Raw genomic sequence first — 26,364 nt, 5'->3', positions numbered from 1 at the left:
ATTATTAAGTCACTTAACTTCTCTGGGCCTCAGTTACCTCATCTGTAAAATGGGGATTAAGACTGTGAGCCCCATGTGGGACAACCTGATCACCTTGTAACCTTGCCAGCGCTTAGAACAGTGCTTTGCACATAGTAAGTGCTTAACAAATGCCACTATTATTATTATTATTATTATTATCAGAGAGAGCGCTTCAGGTGTTTCTCATCCAATCTACTAGTCAGCTCTGATCTCTGCAGCTCCAAAGAGTAATAATAATAATAATAATTGTGGTACCTGTTAAACACTATGTGCCAGGCACCAGACTAAAGCACTAGGGTAGATGCAAGTAAATCGGGCTGGACACAGTCTCTGTCCCACACGGGGCTCACAGTCTCTATCCCCATTTTATAGATGAAGTAACTGAGGTAAATAATTAATAATATTATTATTATTAATAAAGCCTTCCTATCCCGGACTTCTGGGCTGGAGGGGGTCCCGGAACTGGTCAGGCAGTTGGAAGGGATAGTGAGGGGATCAGGACTCTCCTGGGGCCCGGCCGGGCTGACTGGAGAAGTGGGTTTCGGAGCTCCCTCCCTCCCACTCTCTCGCAGTCCCTGCTCCCCCGAGCAGATTTCTGTACAGCTCCTGCTAAGGGGACAATCAATCAATCAATCAATCAATCAATCGTATTTATTGAGCGCTTACTGTGTGCAGAGCACTGTACTAAGCACTTGGGAAGTACAAGTCGGCAACACATAGAGACAGTCCCTACCCAACAGCGGGCTCACAGTCTAGAAGGGGGAGACAGAGAACAAAACCAAACATACTAACAAAATAAAATAAATAGAATAGATAGGTACAAGTAAGATAAATAAATAGAGTAATACAGCGTGTTCTGAGGAAACGCTTCCTCAGCTGATGTGGGCAGAGCTGTCGAGGGGTGGTAACCTAGGCAACGGTGGAGGGTGGGCTCAGCTCTGTGACCGCACTGCCCACAAGGTACAGAGGAGAGCTAGGATGATTGTAATTCGGTGCTGCTTACTGCACAACCCTCCCCTGCTTATTTTTTTTTTTTTAGTGGTATCCATTGAGCACGTACTATGTGCCGGGCACTGTACTAAACACTGGGGTGGTTACAAGGAAATAGGGCTGGACACAGCCACCTGGGGCTCACCGTCTTAAACTCCATTTTACAGATGAGGTAACTGAGGCACAAAGAAGTGAAGTGATTTGCCCAAGGCTACACACAGCAGACATGAGAACTGGGATTAGAACCCATGACCTTCTGATTCCTAGGCCCATGCTCTATCCACTAGGCCATGCTGCTTCCCTGGCCATCCCCAAACCTTGTTATCGACCCCCGGCCCACGTCATCCCCCGGGCCTGGAATGCCCTCCCTCTGCCCATCCGCCAAGCTAGCTCTTTTCCTCCCTTCAAGGCCCTACTGAGAGCTCACCTCCTCCAGGAGGCCTTCCCAGACTGAGCCCCTTCCTTCCTCTCCCCCTCGTCCCCCTCTCCATCCCCCCATCTTACCTCCTTCCCTTCCCCACAGCACCTGTATATATGTATATATGTTTGTACATATTTATTACTCATTTATTTATCTTACATGTACATATCTATTTATTTTATTTTGTTAGTATGTTTGGTTTTGTTCTCTGTCTTCCCCTTCTAGACTGTGAGCCCATTGTTGGGTAGGGACTGTCTCTATATGTTGCCGACTTGTACTTCCCAAGCGCTTAGTACAGTGCTCTGCACACAGTAAGCGCTCAATAAATACGATTGATTGATTGATTGATTATAGCCTGCAGCTACCCTCCCGTCTCCTACTGGGAAGCCACCTGGTCTAGCAGAAAGAGCAAGGGCTTGGGAGTCAGAGGAGATGATTTCTAATCCCAGTTCTGCCACTTATCCGCTGTGTGACTTTGGGCAAGTCGCTTCACTTCTTTGTGCCTCAGTTTTGTCATCTGTAAAATCATCATCAATCGTATTTATTGAGCGCTTACTGTGTGCAGAGCACTGTACTAAGCGCATGGGAAGTACAAATTGGCAACATATAGAGACAGTCCCTACCCAACAGTGGGCTCACAGTCTAAAAGTCTGTAAAATGGGGATTAAGACCGGGAGCCCCATGTGGGACAGGGACCGTGTTCAACCCGATAACCTTGTATCTACCCCAGGGTTTAGAACAGCGCTTGGCACATAGTAAGTGCTTAATAAACACTATCGATCACCTGGTAACTCGAACAGTGCTTTGCGCATAGTAAGCACTTAATAAAATGAAATCATTATTATTACTATCATTAAAATAGACCAATGTAAAATTTCTTATCCTTTATTGTCCCAGCCCTCCTTTGTCCTGTCTTATGCCGTTAAGTCGTTTCCGACCCATAGCGACACCAAAGAACGCCCCGCTCTCCACCTACAATCGTTCTGGCAGGGCATCCATAGAGTGAGCCCACTGTGTTTTAGACTGTGAACCCACTGTTGGGTAGGGACTGTCTCTATATCAATCAATCAATTGTATTTATTGAGCGCTTACTGTGTGCAGAGCACTGTACTAAGCGCTTGGGAAGTCCAAGTTGGCAACATATAGAGACAGTCCCTACCCAACAGTGGGCTCGCAGTCTAGAAGGGGGAGACAGAGAACAAAACCAAACGTATTAACAAAAGAAAATAGAATAGATATGTACAAGTAAAATCAATCAATCAATCGAGTAATGCATATGTACAAACATATATACATGTTGTATATATGTTGCCAACTTGTACTTCCCAAGCACTTAGTACAGTGCTCCGCACACAGTAAGCGCTCAATAAATACGATTGATGATTGATGATAGAGTGTCCTTGGTAAAAATGCAGAAGTGGTTTACCACGGCTGCCCTCTGTGCGGTAAACTCGAGTCCCCGCCTTCGAGTCTCTCCCACAGAGGATAATTAGCCCTTGAGCAACAGCCGAAGCCCGAGTTCGACGGGCTTTGGATGAGCCTTCTCACGAGCCCCCGTGGTCTTCTGTTTGCCGGCCCTAGGTACAAGCCTCGGGAGAAGCTGAAGGTGAACTTCGGCACGCCGGAATTCTTGGCCCCTGAAGTGGTGAATTATGATTTTGTCTCTTTCCCCACGGACATGTGGAGCGTGGGAGTCATCACGTACATGCTGTGAGTCAACGGGTGGGTTGGTTTCGAGTCATGGAAGGAAAATGTCCCAGGTGGGGGCTAGCCATGCCAATAGCTTGGGGTCTTCCCTCCCCTGTTTAATATTCTCATCATAATAATATTTGACATTTGACTGAGCCCCCTCCTTCCTCTCCCCCTCGTCCCCCTCTCCATCCCCCCCCATCTTACCTGCTTCCCTTCCCCACAGCACCTGTATATATGTATATATGTTTGTACATATTTATTACTCTATTTTACTTGTACATATCTATTCTATTTATTTTATTTTGTTAGTATGTTTGGTTTTGTTCTCTGTCTCCCCCTTTTAGACTGTGAGCCCACTGTTGGGTAGGGACTGTCTCTATATGTTGCCAATTTGTACTTCCCAAGCGCTTAGTACAGTGCTCTGCACATAGTAAGCGCTCAATAAATAAGATTGATGATGATGATGATGATTTGTTAAGCGCTTACTATGTGCAAAGCACTGTTGTAAGTGCTGGGGTGGATACGAGGTGATCAGGGTCTCCCATGTGGGGCTCACAGTCTTAATCCCCATCTTACAGATGAGGTAACTGACACGAAGAAGCAGCGTGGCTCAGTGGAAAGAGCACAGGCTTTGGAGTCAGAGGTCATGGGTTCAAATCCTCCCTCCGCCAATTGTCAGCTGTATGACTTTGGGCAAGTCACTTAACTTCTCTGGGCCTCAGTTACCTCATCTGTAAAATGGGGATTAAGACTGTGAGCCCCCCATGGGACAACCTGATCACCTTGTCACCTCCCCAGCGCTTAGAACAGTGCTTTGCACATAGTAAGAGCTTAATAAATGCCATTATTATTATTGTTATTATGTGACTTGCCCAAAGTCACACAGCTGACAAGCGGTGCAGCCCGGGGGTTTGAACCCATGACCTCCGACTCCCAAGCCCGGGCTCTTTCCACTGAGCCACGCTGCTTTTCTCGTGTGAGCAGGATGGACATCTGTCTCTCCCTCTAGACTGCAAGCTCGTTTTGGGCAGAGAATGTGCTAATTCTCTTGTGTCGTACTCTCCCAAGCGATTAGTACAGTGGTCTGCACCTAGTAAGCGCTCAATAAATGCCTTTGATTGATTGAGCTGTCCCCCTGGCTTGCACTAGATGAAGAGGCGGCATGGTGGGACATTTGGGCTATATATGAATTCAATCGATCGTATTTATTTTATTTTTTATTTTTTTTATGGCATTTATTAAGTGCTTACTATGTGCAAAGCACTGTTCTAAGCGCTGGGGAGGTTACAAGGTGAAGGGGTTGTCCCACGTGGGGCTCACAGTCTTAATCCCCATTTTCCAGATGAGGGAACTGAGGCCCAGAGAAGTGAAGTGACCGGCCCAAAGTCACCCAGCTGACAAGTGGCAGAGCCGGGATTTGAACCGATGACCTCTGACTCCAAAGCCCGGGCTCTTTCCACTGAGCCACGCTGCTTCTCGAGCACTTTATTGAGCACTTACTGTCTGCTGAACACTGTACTAAGCGCTTGGGAGAGTACAGTGTAACAATATAACAGATACCTTCCCTCTGGACTCTGAGCTCGTTGTGGCAGGAATGTGTCCATTTGTTGTTATATGGTACTCTCCCAAGTGCTTAGTACAGTGCTTTGCATACAAAGTGCTCAAGAAATACGATTGAATGAATGAATGAATGAATGAATGAACATTCTCTGCCCACAACGAGTTTTACAGTCTAGAGGGAACTCCAAATTCCTAACCTAATCATGGGTACTGCGCCGTGGTCTTTCCACACTCTCCTGTTGCCTCCCAGGACAAACTGGGGAAGTAGTTCTCACTTGTCTGCTGTGTGACTTTGGGCAAGTCACTTCACTTCTCTGTGCCTCAGTTACCTCATCTGTAAAATGGGGATTAAGACTGTGAACCCCATGTAGGGCAGGGACTATGTCCAACCTGATCAGCTTACATCTACCCCAGTGCTCAGTTGAGTGCCCGGCACATAGTAAGCGCTTAACAAATACCATTAAAAAAGGAAACAGAGAGCCTATCACCTGCCGAAAAGGCAGAAGTCCTTTTGGTCACCCTGAGCATCACTCCCACCAACGCTGAAATGAGTGGCCCGTTTTACTTTGGAGATTGTGTGCGGGCGGGGGCTGCTTTATATCTAGCTGGTTGCTTCCCAGGAGTCACAAAAGTTTTCACTGAAACACGTCAGTCAATCATATTTATTGAGCCCTTACACTGTGCAGAGCACTGTTCTAAGCGCTTGGGAGAGCGTAGTACGCCAGAGTTGGTAGACACGTTCCCTGCCCACGATGAGCTCACATCACAACTAAGACAAGCTGGTGCTTGAAAATTAATTGCTTCTCAAGTTCCCGCGATTATTATTTGCACTCCCGGGAACCATGAACTCTTTCCAAATCCCATTCCGCCCACCTCCACTTTTTTCCCAGTTTTCTCTGAGAGCCTCACTTCTCAGCCTTTCGTTATTGGCCTATTGATTTCTCCTCTCCTGGCAGGCTGATGAGGGTTCAATCCCATCTTCCCATCAAAGCCAATGGACCCTTCTCTCCCCTTCCAGGCTCAGTGGCTTGTCCCCATTCCTGGGGGAAACAGATGCCGAGACGATGAACTTCATCGTCAACTGCAGCTGGGATTTTGATGGAGAAGCCTTTGAAGGGCTGTCGGAAGAGGCCAAGGACTTTGTCTCCAGGCTCCTGGTGAAGGAAAAGAGGTATTAATCCCCCGGGGCATTGGTCGACTCACCAAGGGGCGGGTTATGGCAGTAGTCCTCAGGAGGCTTCCGGGAGTTATACTACACTAGCTGAGGCAAAGATATATCCTTCCTCTAGAGCTTTGTCTTATTAAATCAACCAATCAATCAATCAATCGTATTTATTGAGCGCTTACTGTGTGCAGAGCACTGGACTAAGCGCTTGGGAAGTACAAGTTGGCAACCTATAGAGACAGTCCCTACCCGACAGTGGGCTCACAGTCTAAAAGAATCCTCTTCCTCGGGTCCTTTGGACCACTGAGCACTGGGAACAGGGAAATGGAGGAAAAAATTCAAAACAAAGGGACGGAGGAAAATAGTCGAGAGAACAGCCGTAGAGTGAAATAAGCCACGGGTCAGCAGCCTGATTCGTAAGGAGCACTGTAATGGATAGATCATGGGCCCGAATCAGAAAGTCATGGGTTCTAATCCTGGCTCCGCCGCTTGCCTGCTGTGTTGACTTGGGGAAATCACTTCTCTGTGCCTCAGTTACCTCATCTGGAAAATGGGGATTGAGACTGTGAGCTCCTCAATGGACAGGGACTATCCAACCCATTTTGCTTATATCCATCCTAGGGCTTAGCACATAGCTTAAAAAATTCCATTATTGTCATTATTATTATAGCTCCGTGCATTTGAATAGGCAAGGCGGGAACACTTACATTGCCATGGCTGGTCCTCGGGTGACCCAGATTATGAATTGTAATGTTTGATTGGGTCCCAGTTTCCGCTACCACAGGGGCAGGCGTTCAGGAGATGCTGTCAAATTTCAAGGCAGCATTTCACAGGCACAATCACTTACCGCCTTTTGGGGAAAAATTGGAACGGTTACTCAGTACCGCTGAGGGTGAGGGTAATTTTGCTAAAGCCCCCACTAGCTTCTTGGCCGTAGACCAGCCGTAGAGAGACCAGTCTAGTCTCTCTATCATCAATCGTATTTATTGAGCGCTTACTATGTGCAGAGCACTGTACTGAGCGCTTGGGAAGTACAAATTGGCAACATATAGAGACAGTCCCTACCCAACAGTGGGCTCACGGTCTAAAAGAGTGGGCTCACAGTCTGAAAGTGAATGAATTAAAGAGGGAAGCTAAAGTAGCCATGAAGACTTCAAGGAGAAAATTAACCAGGAATCTTGGCATGAAGCCAAAATCTCTCCTTTTCCCTTAAGTATTCAGTGTTTCTTTTTTCTTCTTCCGGGCCATAAAGACATAAGGTAGAGCACCTACAGGTTTCAGGGCATTAGTTTGGGAATAAAAGAGTCTTCTTTTGTCCATCTCTTGCCCAACCATCACCAACTTGATTCAGTTATATTCTTCATCCATTCATTCAATCAATCATATTTATTGAGCGCTTACTAGACTGTGAGTTCATTGTTGGCAGGGAATATGTCTGTCTGTTGTTGTATTGTATGCTCCCAAGTGCTTAGTACAGTGCTTTGCACACAGTAAGCACTCAATAAATAGGATTGAATGAATGAATTTCAAACGGAACTTTTTCAGGTTGGGAAGGATCAGGAGGATGGGTGGGGAAGACTCTCAAGGGCAAGTGTAGGAGACCCTTTGGACCATAGTAATCAAATCAATCGTATTTATTGAACGCTTACTGTGTGCAGAGCACTGTACTGCTTGGGAGAGTACAATACAACAATAAACAGACACATTCCAGGCCCACAAGGAGCTTATAATCTAGAGGGGGGAGACAGATATGAATATAAATAAATTAATTAGAGATATATACATAAGTGCTGTGGGGCTGGGGGTGGGAATGAGTAAAGGGAGCAAGTCAGGGCGATGCGGAAGGGAGTGGGAGAAGAGGAAAGGAGGGCTTAATCGGGGAAGGATTTTTCGGATATTTGGATTTTCCCCTACAGCTTTCTCCATTTTTGAAGCCCTAAAGTTGTCTCGGGCTGATCAGTTGGGAGGGAAATTACAGTGCCCTGCACACAGTAAGCGCTCAATAAATACGATTGAATGAAATTAGCCTTTGATTATTTCTAGCCAGAAATACAGGCTCTGAGTAACCAGAGACGTCAATCCCAGGTAACCTCTCATCTGCTGATTAACTTCACAGTTGTAGAACTAGTGCTACACAGTGCCTGAAACACGACTGGTTGAATAATCTGACCTCCAAAGCCACGAAATCCAAAATTCGCCTCAAGTCTCAGCTCCTGCTACAGAAGTACCTGGCTCAGAGAAAATGGAAGGTAAGCCTTTGCCTCGGTAAGTTGGAGAATTCATAGCCTTGCAGAGATAAAAATAATAATACTTATGGTATTTGTCAAGCACATACTATTTGCCAACACTATTCTAGCACTGGGACTAGGTACAAGGTATTCAGTTTGGACACAGTCCCTGGCCTAGATGGGGCTCACAGTCTTAATCTCCATTTTTCAGATGAGGTAACTGAGGCACAGTGAAGTGATTTGCCCAAGAGATGACCTCGATGCCACCGCTTCCAAATAATGGTGTCCTTTAGAAAGTGGCTTGACTGAATCTGAATTGAATAACTCTTTGAGAGCTGGTAGCTGTAGTAATTCTCGGTATTCCCACTTAAGAAAAACTTGAATCAGAAATGTCCCTGTGAGCCAGAAACTCTAGATACTAAAAATATTAATGGCATGGAAAACAATGGTTGTTATTTACCCAGGTTTATACAATTTAAAAATACCAACATCAGTTTTGAGCATTAGGGACATCCCATTCTGAAGAAGGCACGGCCTAATTGCTTGTGAAGTCTTTCCTCAAAAATTTGGGAGGAAAAAATATGGCTTCCCCACCCTGGTTTAGCAAATACAGCTAGGACCTTTGCTCCCAAGTACTGTATACGGGAGTACTCTATCATCCCAATTAAAAATAATAATAATGATAACAGTGGTATTTAAGCACTTACTATGTGCTAGGCACTCAGCGTGGCTCAGTGGAAAGAGCACGGGCTTTGGAGTCAGAGGTCATGGGTTCAAATCCCGGCTCCAATTGTCAGGTGGGTGACTTTGGGCAAGTCACTTAAGTGCTCTGTGCCTCGGTTACCTCATCTGTAAAATGGGGATTAAGACTGTGAGCCCCCTGTGGAACAACCTGATCACCTTGTAACCTCCCCAGTGCTTAGAACAGTGCTTTGCAAATAGTAAGCGCTTAATAAATGCCATTATTATTATTATTATCATTATTAAGCGCTGGGGTAGGCACAAGCGAATTGGGTTAGATACAGTCCCCGCTGCAGATGGGGCTCACGGTCTCAAACCCCATTCTATAGATGAGGTAACTGAGGCCCAGAGAAGTTAAGTGACTTGCCCAGGGTCACACAGCAGACAAGTGGCAGAGCTGGGATTAGGACCCATGGCCTTCTGATTCCCAGGCCTGTGCTTTATCCGCTACGCCACGCTGCTTTTCTAATTAGAAACCATTCTTTAAACAGCACAGCTCCAAGTCTTCAAAAATGCCCCAGAAAATACTGAATATGGAAGATACTAAAAGCTCCTGAGACCAAGGTCTAAGGCTCACATTTTCTCACCTGCCACAAATCAGCAGGTTTAATTACAACGTAAGACAGTGAGCAATTTCTAAACTCGGAATCAACAGTTGTTTGGATTTAACCGTCTGGAATAAGCCCCCATCTGATGGTTTTGCTCTTTCCTCTTAAAAGTAAAAAGGTTGACCTAAAATGCAATGCGAACTTTCTTTCATTCCACTTTCCTGTCCTCCCAAGAAACATTTCTACGTGGTAGCTGCTGCCAACAGGCTGAAGAAGTTTCCAACCTCTCCCTAAACCTTAGCCTTGCTGCCGTGGACATCTGTAATAGCTACAAGCTAGAGATGAAGTGGAGACCAAGGCGTGAGCGATCCGGCCCTTTGTGGGGAGTTCCCTTTCCTCCCGTGAAATGTGTAAGTAGTTTTGGTCGTGGCAGTCTCGCTTGACATCTAGCACACGTACGGAAAGGAACCGGCAGAAAAAAAGAGAGGCCTGTGCTTTCCTCTACCATAGAAACCAAGGCTTAAAAAAAAATTATACTTATTTTTCAAAGTATCTACTATTTGGTGATAATGCTAGGCAGGCTTTAAGGAAATAAAATTGGTGTAACGTTCCTGCTCTAGGTGTGACAATTTATGCTTCTACTAAAAACAAGGTCAGGTTGCGTCTGGGAACACTGTTCAATATCGTATCTTCCCACAGGGAGTAGTGGGGGATTTCAAACTATTTTGGTTGATTCGCGTGTTAACCACCGATTTGCTATAATCACCTTTTACTGGGGAACAGTAACGTTGGAATAAATAGGAGATTGGTACCTCAAAGGTAGTATGTGTGGAGGGGAAGAGGTGTGTGTATGTGTGCACAAGCGGTGTGTTTTATATTTGCTTCCCAAGGGACGGCTGACAATGCTATCGCCACGTACACAAATACATAACTAGAGATGAGCTTATATTGACCTACTACAAATAAATGCTACTCTCAGGGGTCTGTTTTGAACTGAAATGTAACTCCCACAAAATGCGATTTAACTGGACAGCTTAAAATGAATACGGTTTCTAAAATACTAGTGACCAATCCTTATTTCTAGGAATAAAGGATGGCCATCCTCTTAACTAGAGTGACTCCTTTCCAGCTTCTCAGGACCTCGCGCTGGCCATAAAGTTAGGCAATTTGGAAGCAGAATGAGCTCTTTCAGGTCACTGGAGGAAAGGGACCTTAGGGCACTGTAGAAATGTATATTTACTTTGCAGGATACACTACACTGCCCGGTAATCCTGGTATTTATTAAGCCCTTTAATAAATGCCAGGTTCTGTGCTAAACACCGGGGTAAATCCAAGGAAATCAGCATGGAGGTGGGCCCTGATCCACACAGGGTCCACAATTGAAGAGGGAGTGGTTTGAAAGAGTTTAAAACTTCTACCAAAGTGCCTAATATTATTTATTATTTGGGAGTGACTCAGTCCTGGGAAAATTTGTTTCGCTCCTATTTAGTGAGGCACCTGCAATGTGAGCACTGTCAGCAGTTGATTTGTTTGCACACCGCAAAAAGTTGAATTTCCTCAAACACAAACTTTTAAAAGATTTTCACCTTCTTCCTCACACTGCACCTACAGTTCGTTAAAGACTCTGAATCACTTGCACCGTCAGTTTTAAATCATTTTCTTTTTTGAAACATGGCCACAACTAGCCCTTATTCCTACATCAAACGCAAAAACCATTTAAAGTAAATGAAGAAAATTATTTTCATAATTGAAAAATCTAAAGGTTTGCATAATTTAGGAAAAAGTACACAGCTATGAATTTGAGAATATAATTGGGATATTTAATGTTTTTTTTTATACTCTTCACATCTGAGAATATAGCTGAGTTTGAGGAAGTTGGTCTCAACTCTTCCCAACTATTTATGTACTTCATTTTTTCAGGGTTTTACTAGTCCTCGTTAAAAAAAAAAAATCGAATGAGTCTGGCGAATGAAATTTTTCATTGTATGTGCAAAGCTGTTATTCTGGATTGTGAAATTTAGAATCTTTCTTACTCAAGAGGTAGGAAATTGCACCTCTTCTCAACAGGAACAGGCTTTCAGTGGGGTTATGTAAAAGGCCAATTTTGCAGATTCTAAAGTTCATATAAACTCAGCTGACCTACCTTTGTCAATTGTTCAGCTTTGGTCCGTCTTGTTTTAATAGTAATAATAATAACGATGGCATTTATTAAACGCTTACTACGTGCAAAGCACTGTTCTAAGCGCTGGGGAGGTAACAAGGTTTTCTTCCCTGCATTTGCATATTTCCTCCAAAAGAGGAAAAAAACCAAAAAATTAGACTAAGCGCATTATGGGCAGGAAGGCTGTCTACCAACTCTGTTATACTGCATTCTCCAAAGCGCTCAATACAATGTCAGGGCTCAATAAATGCCATTAATTGATTGAATTTACTGATGATTGTATGGAGTTGACACGCATTCGTATTCAATATTCGATATTTCATCGTATTTACTGAGCACTTACTGTATGCAGAACACTTACTAAGTGCTTGGGAAGTACAAGTTGGCAACATATAGAGACGGTCCCTACCCAACAACAGGCTCACACACATCTAGAATCTTATAGCAAATCTACTATAGGCAAACAAAATTAAGTGAATTTTTTTTTAAATGGAGGTCACTATTTTATTTGATTCTACTCTCACAATCCCTTACTTGAAGGACAACTATAATAGCAATGTAGAATTCAAGATTATCCCTAGTCCAGAGCCCCTAAGCAATTTCTCACCTTCTATGAAGGCCAAACTCCCTAAGGATTTTCTTAAAATGAGTGTGCTTAAATACCATCATATGTCATTATGTATATTTTTGAAGCTTAAATAAAGTATTGTCATTTCGTTATCTTAGAAGGGCTATATTTATTTGTATTTTAACAACTCTTAATTCTCCAGTTCTCCATATGGTAGCTAGAACTTTTAATTCTAGGCTAAGAGCTCCCTCGAGACTGTCAGCTCATTGTGGGGAGGGAATGCGTCTGTTATATTGTACTCTCCCGAGAGCTCAGTAATTTTCATCCATTCATTCAACCGTATTTATTGAGCGCTTACTGTGTGCAGAGCGCTGTAATGGTCCTGCAACAAAGTACGCACAATAAATACTATTAACAGAGAAATATCAACTCTGCTGTGGTAATTGTCACGGGAAATGTTTGTTATTATTAGGGCTTTTTTGGGGGGTGGAGGGGGGTGGGTTTAAGAGGAAATCTTCCACCCATAGCAGCCAGAGCTATACTGAACAAAGAATTCAAGCCTGGGGGAACCATAAACAAAATTAATTTATTTCAGTATCATCTCAGTCCAATCAGAGGTTTGTGCAATAAAAAGACATCAGCTTTCACTCCTCTTCATTCACTATGTAGTATTTTAAGCACAAGAAGAGGGAGATTGACTCCCACGCGCCTGCTACTTCAGAAATGGGTAACAAACATGGCCAAGATAATTAAATTATAAAACGGAGTGCTAAGTTCTCAAAAGGCGGAGATTCCGCTTTGTACAGTGCTATAAAGGCACTGGAGCCAAAAGGTATCTGTGGGGGCTCAGAAAACCACTATGGGCAATTTTAACCAAACCTGCTTTTATTATCTCAGAACTTCGGACTTTGTCCCTCTTGTAAAGCAGGCTGTCTTCTTAAAATGGCACCGATCAGTTTTCAAATGCTTGGAAAGGAAGGTATCTGCCAAACGCAACTTTTTTCCTTGAGTGGAGGGGCCCAGACTCGTCTAAAAAAACCCGACCACAATACCTTTGCTACAGCCATCCAAACAAAATGCTGAATTTTCTTCAACCCCCTGTAGCTAAGAAACGATTGAGAACTGCACTTCAGTTTGGAAGACCAAGTCACTCGGTTTTCATCTTTTGTGCTTTAGTGGCATTCTCCAAAATTTTCCTTTTCCATTCTTCATAGTCCTGATTCAATTCTTCACTTTTCTGTTGCTTGCGTGGAAACACTGCTTCCTTCTGCAGGTCTACAAGAAAAGAGTCTCAAATAAGGGAGGGAACTCAACTATTTCTTGTAAAAGTGCGACAGTCAAGATGACACAAAAAAATGAATTCTGAATTTCCCATTATTTCAATCCCTCAAAAGGTTAATCCAAAATCCTGTAACAATCACTCTCTTGTTATAACCACGAGTAAATGGTACAGGCTATTGAGTGTTGGTCTCTCCCACCTAAACACTCCAGTTTACCAAGTGCTTGGCAACATATAGAGACGGTCCCTACCCAACAACAGGCTCACACACATCTAGAATCTTATAGCAAATCTACTATAGGCAAACAAAATTAAGTGGATTTTTTTTTAAATGGAGGTCACTATTTTATTTGATTCTACTCTCACAATCCAAGCAGTTTTTTAGCTGCTTAAAACTTTTTTAGGACAAAAAATAGTAGTAGTACTAATAATAATAATAGCGGAATCTAAGTGTTTACTACGTGCTGGGATATGTTATGTACAAGCTAATAAGATCCCTCATCGGGATCACAGTCTTAGTAAGAGGAAGAACAGGTAATGAATCCCCATTTTACAGATGAGGGAACTCATGCATGAAGAAGTGAAGTAACTTGACCAAGGCCACCCAGCAGTCAAGTGGCAGAGCCGGGATTGGAACCCAGGTCCTCTGATTCTCAGGCCTTTGCTCTTTCCGCTAAGCCACACTGCTTCTACAAAGCGAAAAAACAAACAAAATGCCCACACTTTCTAAAGTTTCCCTAGAGTGTTCTGTTCAAAACAGGTAGTGGAAAAACACACGCTGTGGGAGAACTGAGCATACTTGTGAAATGGTTCCAGCAAGTACGTTTGTCACCCTTGCTGCCAGCTAACCACCGCAGAATCCAAGAATCTTTAACTCTTCTGCAGCTGCTCTGTTCTGTCAGCACAGAACCAGCTCCACCGCCCAAACCCACTTCAAAATGGCCACATGCCCTCTTACCTTTCTCGGGATGTTCCGCCAGGGTCTTCTGTCTCTTGGGAGGTGGAGGGTCTGAAGGGGTATGGTCAACTTGGAGAAATAAAAGAGAAATAAGAATATTCCATCTCAGTCTAGCATCTTCTGAACCCAAGACAATATAAGACATTTAACCCCTCAGCCACTTTTCAGAACGCCCTTCTGTGACAGGAACGGGGCACTGGAAAGGACTGCAGGGTCACTCTTTACTTTGATTTCTCTCGCGAGGCAATAGAGCATATAGCGTTTCTAGTTAAGCTCCTCAAAGGCAAGGACGTTTTGCTTGTATTCTCCCAAGTAGTCAGTATAGTTTTTGATACCCAACAAATTAGTATTGTCAATTCCAACAAATCCCAACGAATTCCTCAACGTCTGAGGAACCCAAGCTTTTAACCTGCAAAGGAGTAAAAAGATGAGTGGACTGCAGTTCCCGCCACTCGGCCCAGATCCGCAGAACAACAATAACAATAATGGCATTTGTTAAGCGCTTACTATGTGCAAAGCACTGAACAACACACACTTGCAACGCAGTACACTCACTAGTGAGTTGCTGCCCGATTTTCTCTAGCTGGGTACAGAGCCGATCAAATACGGTTTTCTTCACACCGGCTGTGGCTGCCAGCTTTTTCTTATCCACTCTGAGCTTCAGAATCCTACGAAAGAATTCAAATCCAGTTTCTTTAGCTAGTCAAGTCCATCAGGTTGGATCCCCAATCAATCAATCGTATTTATTGAGCGCTTATTAGACACAGTTCTTCCTTCCCACTAATAACAAACATGGTTCATTCTGAGGGAAGGCTAGAACATATTCTGATTACCATGTATCTCCACTCAGCCTCACAGCACTTTTTTTTTTAAAAGCATTTATTAAGTGCTTACTATGTGCCAGGCACTGTTCTAAGCACTTAACCTACACGTTTATTTATATTAATATCTGCCCTATTCTATAGACCTTCAGCTCACTGAGCAGGGAACACGTCTACCAACTCTGTTGTACTCTCCCAAGCACTTAGTACAGTGTTCTTGCACACAATATGCACAATAGGTACCATTGATTAAGCACTTAGAACAGTGCTTGATATACAGCAAGCGCTTAATAATGTTACTATTACGTGGACAGGTTCGCACAAGCCTACACTCAACCCTTTTAAAAATGGAGGGCTATGGAATAAGATTACTGGGCCACTGGAAATTCACATATTTAACTCAGCCTGTTGGATTGATCATTACCATGTAGAGGGCTTATTTTTTTTAAGGTATTTGTTAAGCGCTTATGACATGCCAGGCACCGTTCTAAGCACTGGGGTCGACACAAGGTAATCAGGTTGGACACAGTCCACATCCCGGATGGGGCTCGGTCATAATCCACATTTTACAGATGAGGTAAATGAGGCACAGAGAAGGTGCCCAAGGTCACACAGCGGACGACTGGCAGAGCCGGGACTAGAACCCAGATCCTTCTGACTCCCGAGCCCGTGCTCTATCTACCTACTAGGCCATGCTGCTTCTCATGGCAGGACCTCAGAAAGGCACAAAATACTTTCTATTGAGCCAAAACATTTTACAACTATTTAGTGTTTAAAACATTATATAAGTTATCCAAAATTTACCGATTTACAGAAAACTCATAAGGGTGATTTTCAGGGACCTCAAACCACTTCTTCCCAATCTAAATGACGTAGATCAGAGACGCACATTCACATTCATTCATTCAATCATATTTATTGAGCGCTGACTGTGTGCAGAGCACTGTACTAAGTGCTTGCGAAGTAGAGTAACGCTTACTCAATCTTGCACAGCAAGGCAGGATCTACCAAGGAGAGTTGGAATAGATTTAATCCCACCCTCTCCTGCTGTGGGGATATGATGCTCGTTGACAGTTATTTCTCAAAAATGTCCTTTCAAGTCCTTTGAATTACTGTTAACGAATGACTACGTTCATTTGCTAAGGAGGGTCTCACAGCTCAACCAACAGAAGAAAAAATGTCATCACTTGTCACCATCCCTTCATATTTACCAGATAGCTTTGGCTACACACTACTAGATACGCTGCAAAATATCGGGAAGTGGTCTTTTAAGGCACTTCCAATCGAAAGCACTTAGGAGGATTTTTTCTAATGACTGCCGCTCTATCTGGAAAAGACTGAGAACAAGAGGTCCGTGCAAAGGAATTGATTATGGTGATTTTCTCAGTACCACTCCTACTGCTGCCCCAGCGGCACTCCTAATGGAGCACAGAGTTCATTGAGAGAGTAGGCAAACAAGAAGATATTTTCTCTACGCGAGAACCCATCGATGGCCAAAACGACCAGAGCCTAGAGCTGGTGCTGCCCCGTAGAGCCGTGAACCGGAAGGTTTGGTAGCCACTGTGGTCTACGACAGCCGAGTCAGCCGTTTCGGGGGATTTCCGAGGGATCTAGTTTGTACTTTTTCCAATAAGAAGCCTTCATCACTGAAGGCATTACCCTCTTCCCCAGGCAGAGCCAAGACTGGAACCAAAGTCGCATGATTCCCAGAGCTATTTGGTTTCTTCTACTGGACCATGAGCAGGAATAGCCAGAGATCAGGTCAATGCGTTCACACCCCAGGGGCACAAAAGGATGGAACAAAAGAGGGACTTTCAAGATGATTAGCCTGGGGGGAAAAGAACGATTAGGTCTCCATCTTCCTGATGAGATGGAACCTGGGAACCCAATCCTACTCCTCTTCCTTTCTTCCCACCCTCCACACCGGGCCACCGACACAGTATATTCCCGTCGCAGCCACAACAGTGGGGCAAGAGACTGCGTAACAAACCTCACCGTTAGCAGGAGATGAGCACGGTGAGATTCTGCCCCTTGTCTGCTCCCACCGTTTTTTTGTTAGAAAAAAGCACTCGACTGACACCAGTGTGTGAACTAAACTGTTGGAAATTCACCCACAGGTGCAGAGCATCCCCACCCTCTTCCTCGAGTACGGCTGGTTAGCAAATATGAATGTTTTTAAGGGACCCGGGATTAATCCATAGCTTAGTGAGGTGAACTCCATCCAAGTCAAGATTCAGGTGACTATCCCACCCAAGCTGAGGGCCTAGTTTAATTCATGAATGTTAAAAAGGCACCGTTACCTGCAAGCCGAATAAAGAGCTGCTGTTGTGAACAGGGGCCTGGATAGATCAAGATCCACTTGCTGTGTCTGGGGAAGGCTGGATTCATACCTAGGAAAAAAATAAGGTTTGTATTATCATCGGTTCAAAAGAGTTCCAAATCTGTGACATGCAGATATGCTATATATTCACATATGAATATGTTCTATGTGATATGATATGGTAGGGCAGACTCAGCAGGAGGGTAGCCTTGGAGTCTATAATTTTTTACATATAGAAGAGTTATTTGCATTCACAAATTTCCAGAAAGCGTCAATACCAAAGATGGTTCTCCCCTTGGCAATAGGTTTTGCGAAAATTCAAAGTTTACATCAATGAGATCAAATGACAATCACATTTATAACACAGAAAATGTGGGATATTGATCTATGTGCCAAGCACTGTTCTAACCGCTGGGATAGATACAAGGTAATCAGGTTGTCTCACGTGGGACTCACAGTCTTAATGCCCATTTTACAGATGAGGGAACTGAGGCACAGAGATGTTAAGTGGCTTGCCCAAGGTCACACAGCAGACAAGTGGCGGAGCCGGGATTGGAACCCACATCCTCTGACTCCCAAGCCCGTGCTCTTTCCACTAAGCCACGCTGCTTCTTTTTATTAGACCAATAATTTAATATCCCACATTTCCTCAGAGGTATCCATATTTTAGCCTCTGTAATGGATTTTAAGCAAACGTGTTCTTCATACTTCACACGTACCTCTGTAGTATCTTAGAAGCTATGTTCACCGCCTCTGTGCAGCTGAATTGTACAGCAAGGTCTCTTAGTCCAAGATTTGAGTTCAGGCCCAGCAGACACTCAAAAGACTTCAGACAACTCTGATACGACTTGTTGTTTAAACCTGAGAGCTTAACTAAGTACGTCTTCCAAAAAGAAAACAAAGAATAAGTCAAAATACAATAGTCCCTCCTAACACTCGATTTAGCACTTTATCCTTAGCGGTGGGGGCGGGTGGAGGGGCCTCATGAAGGTCATATATTTGTGAATTTAAACAATGTACCAAAAGCGGCTACAGAATTGAGTGGGAAAAAAGAAACCTACCTCACCATTTTGCATTAAAGTTAAGTCAGCCCATTTCCAAATACAGGCATAAAAGGTTTGACACATGTGACCCTTTCACTTTGTTTTATTCCCCCCGTCCCCCTCTCCATCCCCCCATCTTACCTCCTTCCCTTCCCCACAGCACCTGTATATATGTATATACGTTTGTACAGATTTATTACTCTATTTATTTTACTTGTACATATCTATTCTATTTATTTTATTTTGTTAGTATGTTTGGTTTTGTTCTCCATCTCCCCCTTTTAGACTGTGAGCCCACTGTTGGGTAGGGACCGTCTCTATATGTTGCCAACTTGTACTTCCCAAGCGCCTAGTACAGTGCTCTGCACACAGTAAGCGCTCAATAAATACGATTGATGATATGTTGCCAGCTTGTACTTCCCAAGCGCCTAGTACAGTGCTCTGCACACAGTAGGCGCTCAATAAATACGATTGATTGATTTTATTCTACTAGATTGTAAATTCCCGGTGGGCAGGGATCTCATCATCGTATCAACGGTATTTATGGAGCACTTATGCGCACAGCACTGTACTGAGCGCTTGGGAGAGTTGCCAGGGACATTCCCTGCCCATAACGAGCTTACAGTCTAGACACCAAGAGCAATGCAAGATTTCACGCATCCTTTAAGCACTTCCTTTTAGGCTTCCCTAACTACCCAAACTGGGGTTGGGTGGACTCTTCATTCTCATGCACAAATTTACAATTCTGAATTACGAATCTTTAATAACAACTTGACGAGTCGCCCCAAAGCTAAGCTCAGCGCTGTGCACGCACGAGGTGTCCAATATATACCACTGGCCGACTGACTGATTATTCTCGGGGGGAAGGGGAGAGGAAAGGCCCCACTTCTGCCAGTCACTTACTCGGTCCAGCGGGCACTTCATGCAAGTAGCCGCGAGGTCCAAACACATCACGGCGTTGCTCGTGGCTGTAGTGTGCGCCGACAGTCCAACGCACTTCACCTGCGACAGCCGCAGATACTCTTCGGCTTTCCTGAAAAAGAAGAAGAAGAAGAAGAAGAAGAAGAAGAAGAAGGAAACTGCCACACTATTGGGTGAGTTTGGCTCGATGAAGGACCAAGGCCGGAGCGCTAACCCTTCAAGGCCGCCCAATCCATTCATTCAATCGTATTTATTGAGCGCTTACTGTGTGCAGAGCACTGGACTAAGCGCTTGGGAAGTCCAAGTTATCATCATCATCATCAATCGTATTTATTGAGCGCTTACTATGTGCAGAGCACTGGACTAAGCGCTTGGGAAGTACAAATTGGCAACATATAGAGACGGCCCCTACCCAGCAGTGGGCTCACAGTCTAAAAGGGGGAGACAGAGAACAAAACCGAACATACTAACAAAATAAAATAAATAGAATAGATATGTACAAGTAAAATAAATATAGAGTAATACATATGTACAAACATATATACATATATACAGGTGCTGTGGGGAAGGGAAGGAGGTAAGAAGGGGGGGATCATCATCATCAATCGTATTTATTGAGTGCTTACTATGTGCAGAGCACTGTACTAAGCGCTTGGGAAGTACAAATTGGCAACATGTAGAGACGGTCCCTACCCAACAGTGGGCTCACAGTCTAAAAGGGGGAGACAGAGAACAAAACCAAACGTACTAACAAAATAAAATAAATAGAATAGACATGTACAAGTAAAATAAATATAGAGTAATAAATATGTACAAACATATATACAGGTGCTGTGGGGAAGGGAAGGAGGTAAGAAGGGGGGGATCATCATCATCAATCGTATTTATTGAGCGCTTACTATGTGCAGAGCACCGTACTAAGCGCTTGGGAAGTACAAATTGGCAACACATAGAGACAGTCCCTACCCAACAGTGGGCTCACAGTCTAAAAGGGGGAGACGGAGAACAGAACCGAACATACTAGCAAAATAAAATAAATAGAATAGATATGTACAAGTAAAATAAGTAAATAAATAGAGTAATAAATCTGTACAAACATATATACATATATACAGGTGCTGTGGGGAAGGGAAGGAGGTAAGAAGGGGGGGGATCATCATCATCAATCGTATTTATTGAGCGCTTACTATGTGCAGAGCACTGTACTAAGCGCTTGGGAGGTACAAGTTGGCAACATCTAGAGACAGTCCCTACCCAGCAGTGGGCTCACAGTCTAAAAGGGGGGAGACAGAGAACAAAACCGAACGTATTAACAAAATAAAATAAATAGAATAGCTATGTACAAGATAAATAGAGTAATAAATCTGTACAAACATATATACATATATACAGGTGCTGTGGGGAAGGGAAGGAGGTAAGAAGGGGGGGATCATCATCATCAATCGTATTTATTGAGCGCTTACTATGTGCAGGGCACTGTACTAAGCGCTTGAAGTACAAATTGGCAACACATAGAGACAGTCCCTACCCAACAGTGGGCTCACAGTCTAAAAGGGGGGAGACAGAGAACAAAACCGAACGTATTAACAAAATAAAATAAATAGAATAGCTATGTACAAGTAAAATAAATAGAGTAATAAATATGTACAAACATATCATCATCAATCGTATTTATTGAGCGCTTACTATGTGCAGAGCACCGTACTAAGCGCTTGGGAAGTACAAATTGGCAACATACAGAGACAGTCCCTACCCAACAGTGGGCCCACAGTCTAAAAGGGGGAGACAAAACCAAACATACTAACAAAATAAAATAAATAGAATAGATATGTACAAGTAAAATAAATAAATAGAGTAATAAATCTGTACAAACATATATACATATATACAGGTGCTGTGGGGAAGGGAAGGAGGTAAGAAGGGGGGGATCACCTTGTAACCTCCCCAGCGCTTAGAACAGTGCTTTGCACATAGTAAGCGATTAATAAATTCTATTATTATTATTATTATTATTATTATTTTTATGAAGACGGCGATGAGGGCAGGGGCCTCCTCACCTCAGCAGCGCAGGCTCGACTAGGCCCAGGCGCGTCGCGAGGCGCGCCATCAGCTCGCCCTCCATGGCGCGCGCGCCCCCTCGCGCCCTCCCGCCGCCGACCAATAGGAGGCCGGCCCCGCCCACCGGGCCCGCCCCCATTGGCTCCCCCGCGGCGCCTGCGCACGGCGGCGGCCTCGTCCCCCTCCGCCCCCCGCCCGGCGCGCGGGGCTCGGCCGCCGATTGGCCGCGGGCGACGTCCGTCAGCCCCCGGGCGCGCGGAGGGGGCCAATGGGAGGGGCGGAGGGGCGGAGGGGCGGGGCGCGCGCGCGCGGGGGGGTCACGTGAGGCGGGCGCGCGCGAGCGCGGGGCGGGGGACGGTTGCCGCAGGCTGAGGGGAGTCGCCATGGTGAGTGCGCTGAGGGGGCCCGGGGGGTGGGCGACTGGGGCCATCTTGTACTCCCCAAGCGCTTAGCACAGTGCTCTGCACACCGTAAGCGATCAATAAATACGATTGATCGATTGATTGATTGATTGGTGGCCACCCTCGGGGACGTCTGGGCCCCGCCCCCCCCCGACTAGGCCTCAGTGTGTGTGTGGGGGGGGAGCCTCGAAACCGCCCCTCAGGGGACCCCCCCCCATTTTCATTCATTCATTCATTCAGTCGTATTGAGTGAGCGCCTACGAGGTGCGCGGCGCTGTACTGAGCGCCTGGGAGAGGACAGTTCAGCCACACGATTCCTGCCCACAACGGGCTCACAGTCTAGGGGGGGACAGGCGTCAGTAGCATCGACATAAATAGAATTAGAGCTATTCATCATCATCATCAATCGTATTTATTGAGCGCTTACTATGTGCAGAGCACTGTACTAAGCGCTTGGGAAGTACAAATTGGCAACATATAGAGACAGTCCCTACCCAACAGTGGGCTCCCAGTCTAAAGCTATTCATTCATTCAGTCGGATTGACTGAGCGCCCGCGGGGTGCAGGGCACTGTACTGAGCGCCTGGGAGAGGACAGTTCGGCCACACGATTCCTCCCCACAGCGGGCTCACAGTCTAGGAGGGTATAGGCGTCGGTAGCATCGAAATAAATAGAATTAGAGCTATTCATTCAGTCGGGTTGATTGAGCGCCTGCGGGTTGCACGGCACTGTACTGAGCACCTGGGAGAGGACAGTTCAGCCACACGATTCCTGCCCACAACGGGCTCCAAGTCTAGGAGGGGACAGGCGTCGGTAGCATCGAAATAAATAGAATTAGAGCTATTCATTCAGTCGGGTTGATTGAGCGCCCGCGGGGTCCAGGGCACTCTACTGAGCGCCTGGGAGAGGACAGTTCGGCCACACGATTCCTCCCCACAACGGGCCCACAGTCTAGGAGGGGACAGGCGTCAGTAGCATCGAAATAAATAGAATTAGAGCTATTCATTCATTCAGTCGTGTTGATTGAGCACCCACGGGGTGCAGAGCACTGTACTGAGCGCCTGGGAGATGACAGTTCGGCCACACGATTCCTCCCCACAACGGGCTCACAGTCTAGAAGGAGGGAGGCGTCAGTAGCATCAAAATAAATACAATTATAGATTCGTTAATTCAGTCGGGTTGATTGAGGGCCTGCGGGGCGCAGGGCACTGTGCTAAGCGCTTCGGAGAGGACAGTTCGGCCACAGGTAAAGACGGTTCCTACCCACAGCGGGCTCACAGTCTAGAAGGAGGGAGGCGTCAATAGCATCAAAATAAATAGAATTATAGCTCGTCCCCCTCTCCGTCCCCCCATCTTACCTCCTTCCCTTCCCCACAGCACCTGTATATATGTATATATGTTTGTACATATTTATTACTCTATTTATTTTACTTGTACATATCCTATTTATTTTATTTTGTTCGTATGTTTGGTTTTGTTCTCTGTCTCCCCCTTTTAGACTGTGAGCCCACTGTTGGGTAGGGACCGTCTCTGTATGTTGCCAACTTGGACTTGCACACAGTAAGCGCTCAATAAATACGATTGACTGACTGACTATTAATTCATGTAACTGTATTGATTGAGTGCCTACGGGGTGCAGAGCACTGTACTAAGCGCTTGGGAGAGGACAGTTCGGTCACAGGTAAAAACGTTTCCTATCTACAGCGGGCTCACAGTCTAGAAGGAGGGAGGCACGACAAAACAAGGAGACAGGCGTCAATAGCATCAAAATAAATAGAATTATAGCTATTAATTCATGTAACTGTATTGATTGAGTGCTTACGGGGTGCAGAGCACTGTACTAAGCGCTTGGGAGAGGACAGTTCGGCCGTAGATAAAAACGGTTCCTATCTACAGCGGGCTCACAGTCTAGAAGGGGGGAGGCACAACAAAACAAGGAGACAGGCGTCAATAGCATCAAAATAAATAGAATTATAGCTATTAATTCATGTAACCGTATTGATTGAGTGCCTACGGGATGCAGAGCACTGTACTAAGCGCTTGGGAGAGGACAGTTTGGCCACAGATGAAGATGGTTTCTATCTACAGCGGGCTCACAGTCTAGAACGGGGGAGGCACAACAAAACAAGGAGACAGGCGTCAATAGCATCAAAATAAATAGAATTATAGCTATTAATTCATGTAACTGTATTGATTGAGTGCCTACGAGGTGCAGAGCACTGTACTAAGCGCTTGGGAGAGGACAGTTCGGCCACAGGTAAAAGCGTTTCCTATCTACAGCGGGCTCACAGTCTAGAAGGGGGGAGGCACAACAAAACAAGGAGACAGGCGTCAATAGCATCAAAATAAATAGAATTATAGCTATTAATTCATGTAACTGTATTGATTGAGTGCCTACGAGGTGCAGAGCACTGTACTAAGCGCTTGGGAGAGGACAGTTCGGCCACAGGTAAAAGCGTTTCCTATCTACAGCGGGCTCACAGTCTAGAAGGGGGGAGGCACAACAAAACAAGGAGACAGGCGTCAATAGCATCAAAATAAATAGAATTATAGCTATTAATTCATGTAACCGTATTGATTGAGTGCCTACGGGATGCAGAGCACTGTACTAAGCGCTTGGGAGAGGACAGTTTGGCCACAGATGAAGATGGTTTCTATCTACAGCGGGCTCACAGTCTAGAACGGGGGAGGCACAACAAAACAAGGAGACAGGCGTCAGTAGCATCAAAGTAAATAGAATTATAGCTATTAATTCATGTAACTATTGATTGAGTGCCCACGGGGTGCAGAGCACTGTACTAAGCGCTTGGGAGAGGACAGTTGGGCCGTAGATAAAAACGGTTCCTATCCACAGCGGGCTCACAGTCTAGAAGCGGGGAGGCACAACAAAACAAGGAAACAGGCGTCAGTACAATTATAGATTCATTCAGTCCTATTGATTGAGCGCTTATGAGGTGCAGGGCACTGTACTAAGCACTTGGGAGAGGACAGTTCCGCCACAGATAAAAATGTTTCCTATCTATAGCAGGCTCACAGTCTAGAAGAGGGGAGGCACAACAAAACAAGGAGACAGGCGTCAATAGCATCAAAATAAATAGCATTATAGCTATTAATTCATGTAACTATTGATTGAGTGCCTACGGGGTGCAGAGCACTGTACTAAGCGCTTGGGAGAGGACAGTTCAGCCATAGATAAAAACGGTTCCTATCCACAGCGGGCTCACAGTCTAGAAGGGGGGAGACACAACAAAACAAGGAGACAGGCGTCAATACAATTATAGATTCATTCAGTCCTATTGATTGAGCAATTACGAGGTGCAGAGCACTGTACTAAGCGCTTGGGAGAGGACAATTCGGCCACAAAGACGGTTCCTACCCACAACAGGCTCACAGTCTTGAAGGGGGGAGACACAACGAAACAAGGGGACAGGCGTCAGTAGCATCAAAATAAAAACAATTATAGATTCATTCATTCAGTCGGATTGATTGAGCACCTGCGGGGTGCAGGGCACTGTGCTAAGCGCTTGGGAAAGGACAGTTCGGCCACAGGTAAAGACAGTTCCTACCCACAGCGGGCTCACAGTCTAGAAGCGGGGAGACACAACAAAACAATTATAGATTCATTCAGTCCTATTGATTGAGCGCTTACAAGGTGCAGGGCACTGTACTAAGCGCTTGGGAGAGGACAGTTCGGCCACAGATAAAGACGGTTCCTACCCACGGCAGGCTCACAGTCTAGAAGGGGGGAGGCACAACAAAACAAGGAGACAGGCGTCAATAGCATCAAAATAAATAGAATTATAGATTCATTCATTCAGTCGTATTGATTGAGCTCTGACTGTGTGCAGAGCACTATGCTAAGCGCTAGGGAGAGGACAATTCGGCCACAGATAAAGACGGTTCCTGCCTACAACGGGCTCACAGTCTAGAAGGCGGGCGACAGACAACAAAACAAGGTGACAGGCTTCAGTAGCATCAAAATAAATGCAATTATGGATTCATTCAATCGTATTGATTGGGCGCTTATGGGGTGCAGTGCACTGCGCTAAGCGCTTGGGAGAGGACAATTGGGCCACAGAGAGAGACAGTCCCTGCCCACAGCGGCAACAGAGACGGTTCCTACCCACAATGGGCTCACAGTCTAGGAGGGGGGAGACAGACAACAAAACAAGGGGACAGGCGTCAATAGCATCAAAATAAATAGAATTATAGCTATTCATTCATTCAATATAGCTATTCATTCAATCGCATTGATTGAGCGCCTACAGGGTGCAGAGCACTGCGCTAAGCGCTTGGGAGATGACAATTCGGCCACAGATAAAAACGATTCCCACCCGCAACGGGCTCACAGTCGAGAAGTGGGGAGACAAGACAGTAAAACAAGGAGACTGGCGTCAGTAGCATAAAAATAAATAGAATTAGAGATTCATTCAGTCGTATTGATTGAGCGCTTACAGGGTGCAGAGCAC

General features: G+C 45.1%; 3 protein-coding genes across 8 annotated transcripts in view; 2 read left to right on the top strand and 1 right to left on the bottom strand.

Annotated features, from left to right (window-relative positions):
• MYLK3 (myosin light chain kinase 3) overlaps positions 1-9,976 on the top strand; it is a 70,146-nt gene extending 60,170 nt beyond the window's left edge. For 5 of the 6 annotated variants that reach the window (XM_038754600.1, XM_038754602.1, XM_038754601.1 and 2 more), the window contains exons 10-13: positions 3,014-3,142; positions 5,703-5,855; positions 7,966-8,098; positions 9,601-9,976. In XM_038754600.1, the coding sequence (XP_038610528.1) occupies positions 3,014-3,142; positions 5,703-5,855; positions 7,966-8,098; positions 9,601-9,660 (475 nt within the window). In that variant the 3' untranslated portion in view covers positions 9,661-9,976. The remainder of the gene's footprint in view (positions 1-3,013; positions 3,143-5,702; positions 5,856-7,965; positions 8,099-9,600) is intronic. The other variant, XM_038754598.1, reaches the window with a different exon arrangement.
• A 2,685-nt stretch (positions 9,977-12,661) lies between these two features.
• Positions 12,662-21,559, bottom strand: ORC6 (origin recognition complex subunit 6). The gene is made up of 7 exons (XM_038753782.1): positions 21,495-21,559; positions 19,420-19,549; positions 18,193-18,356; positions 17,454-17,543; positions 14,888-15,000; positions 14,333-14,401; positions 12,662-13,370 (listed from the first exon to the last, which is right to left on the bottom strand). Exons 1-7 carry the CDS (start codon positions 21,557-21,559, stop codon positions 13,243-13,245), a joined length of 759 nt encoding a protein of 252 aa, XP_038609710.1. The 3' UTR covers positions 12,662-13,242.
• A 266-nt stretch (positions 21,560-21,825) lies between these two features.
• VPS35 (VPS35 retromer complex component) overlaps positions 21,826-26,364 on the top strand; it is a 43,883-nt gene continuing 39,344 nt past the window's right edge. Inside the window, exon 1 of the mRNA XM_038753969.1 lies at positions 21,826-21,881. Coding sequence (XP_038609897.1) covers positions 21,879-21,881 — 3 coding nt within the window. The 5' untranslated portion in view covers positions 21,826-21,878. The remainder of the gene's footprint in view (positions 21,882-26,364) is intronic.

Source organism: Tachyglossus aculeatus, chromosome 11 (genome assembly GCF_015852505.1).
Source record: "Tachyglossus aculeatus isolate mTacAcu1 chromosome 11, mTacAcu1.pri, whole genome shotgun sequence".
Lineage (NCBI taxonomy): Eukaryota > Metazoa > Chordata > Mammalia > Monotremata > Tachyglossidae > Tachyglossus > Tachyglossus aculeatus.
Note: the sequence above shows the minus strand (reverse complement) of the source record. Positions and strands in the feature narration are given on the sequence as shown.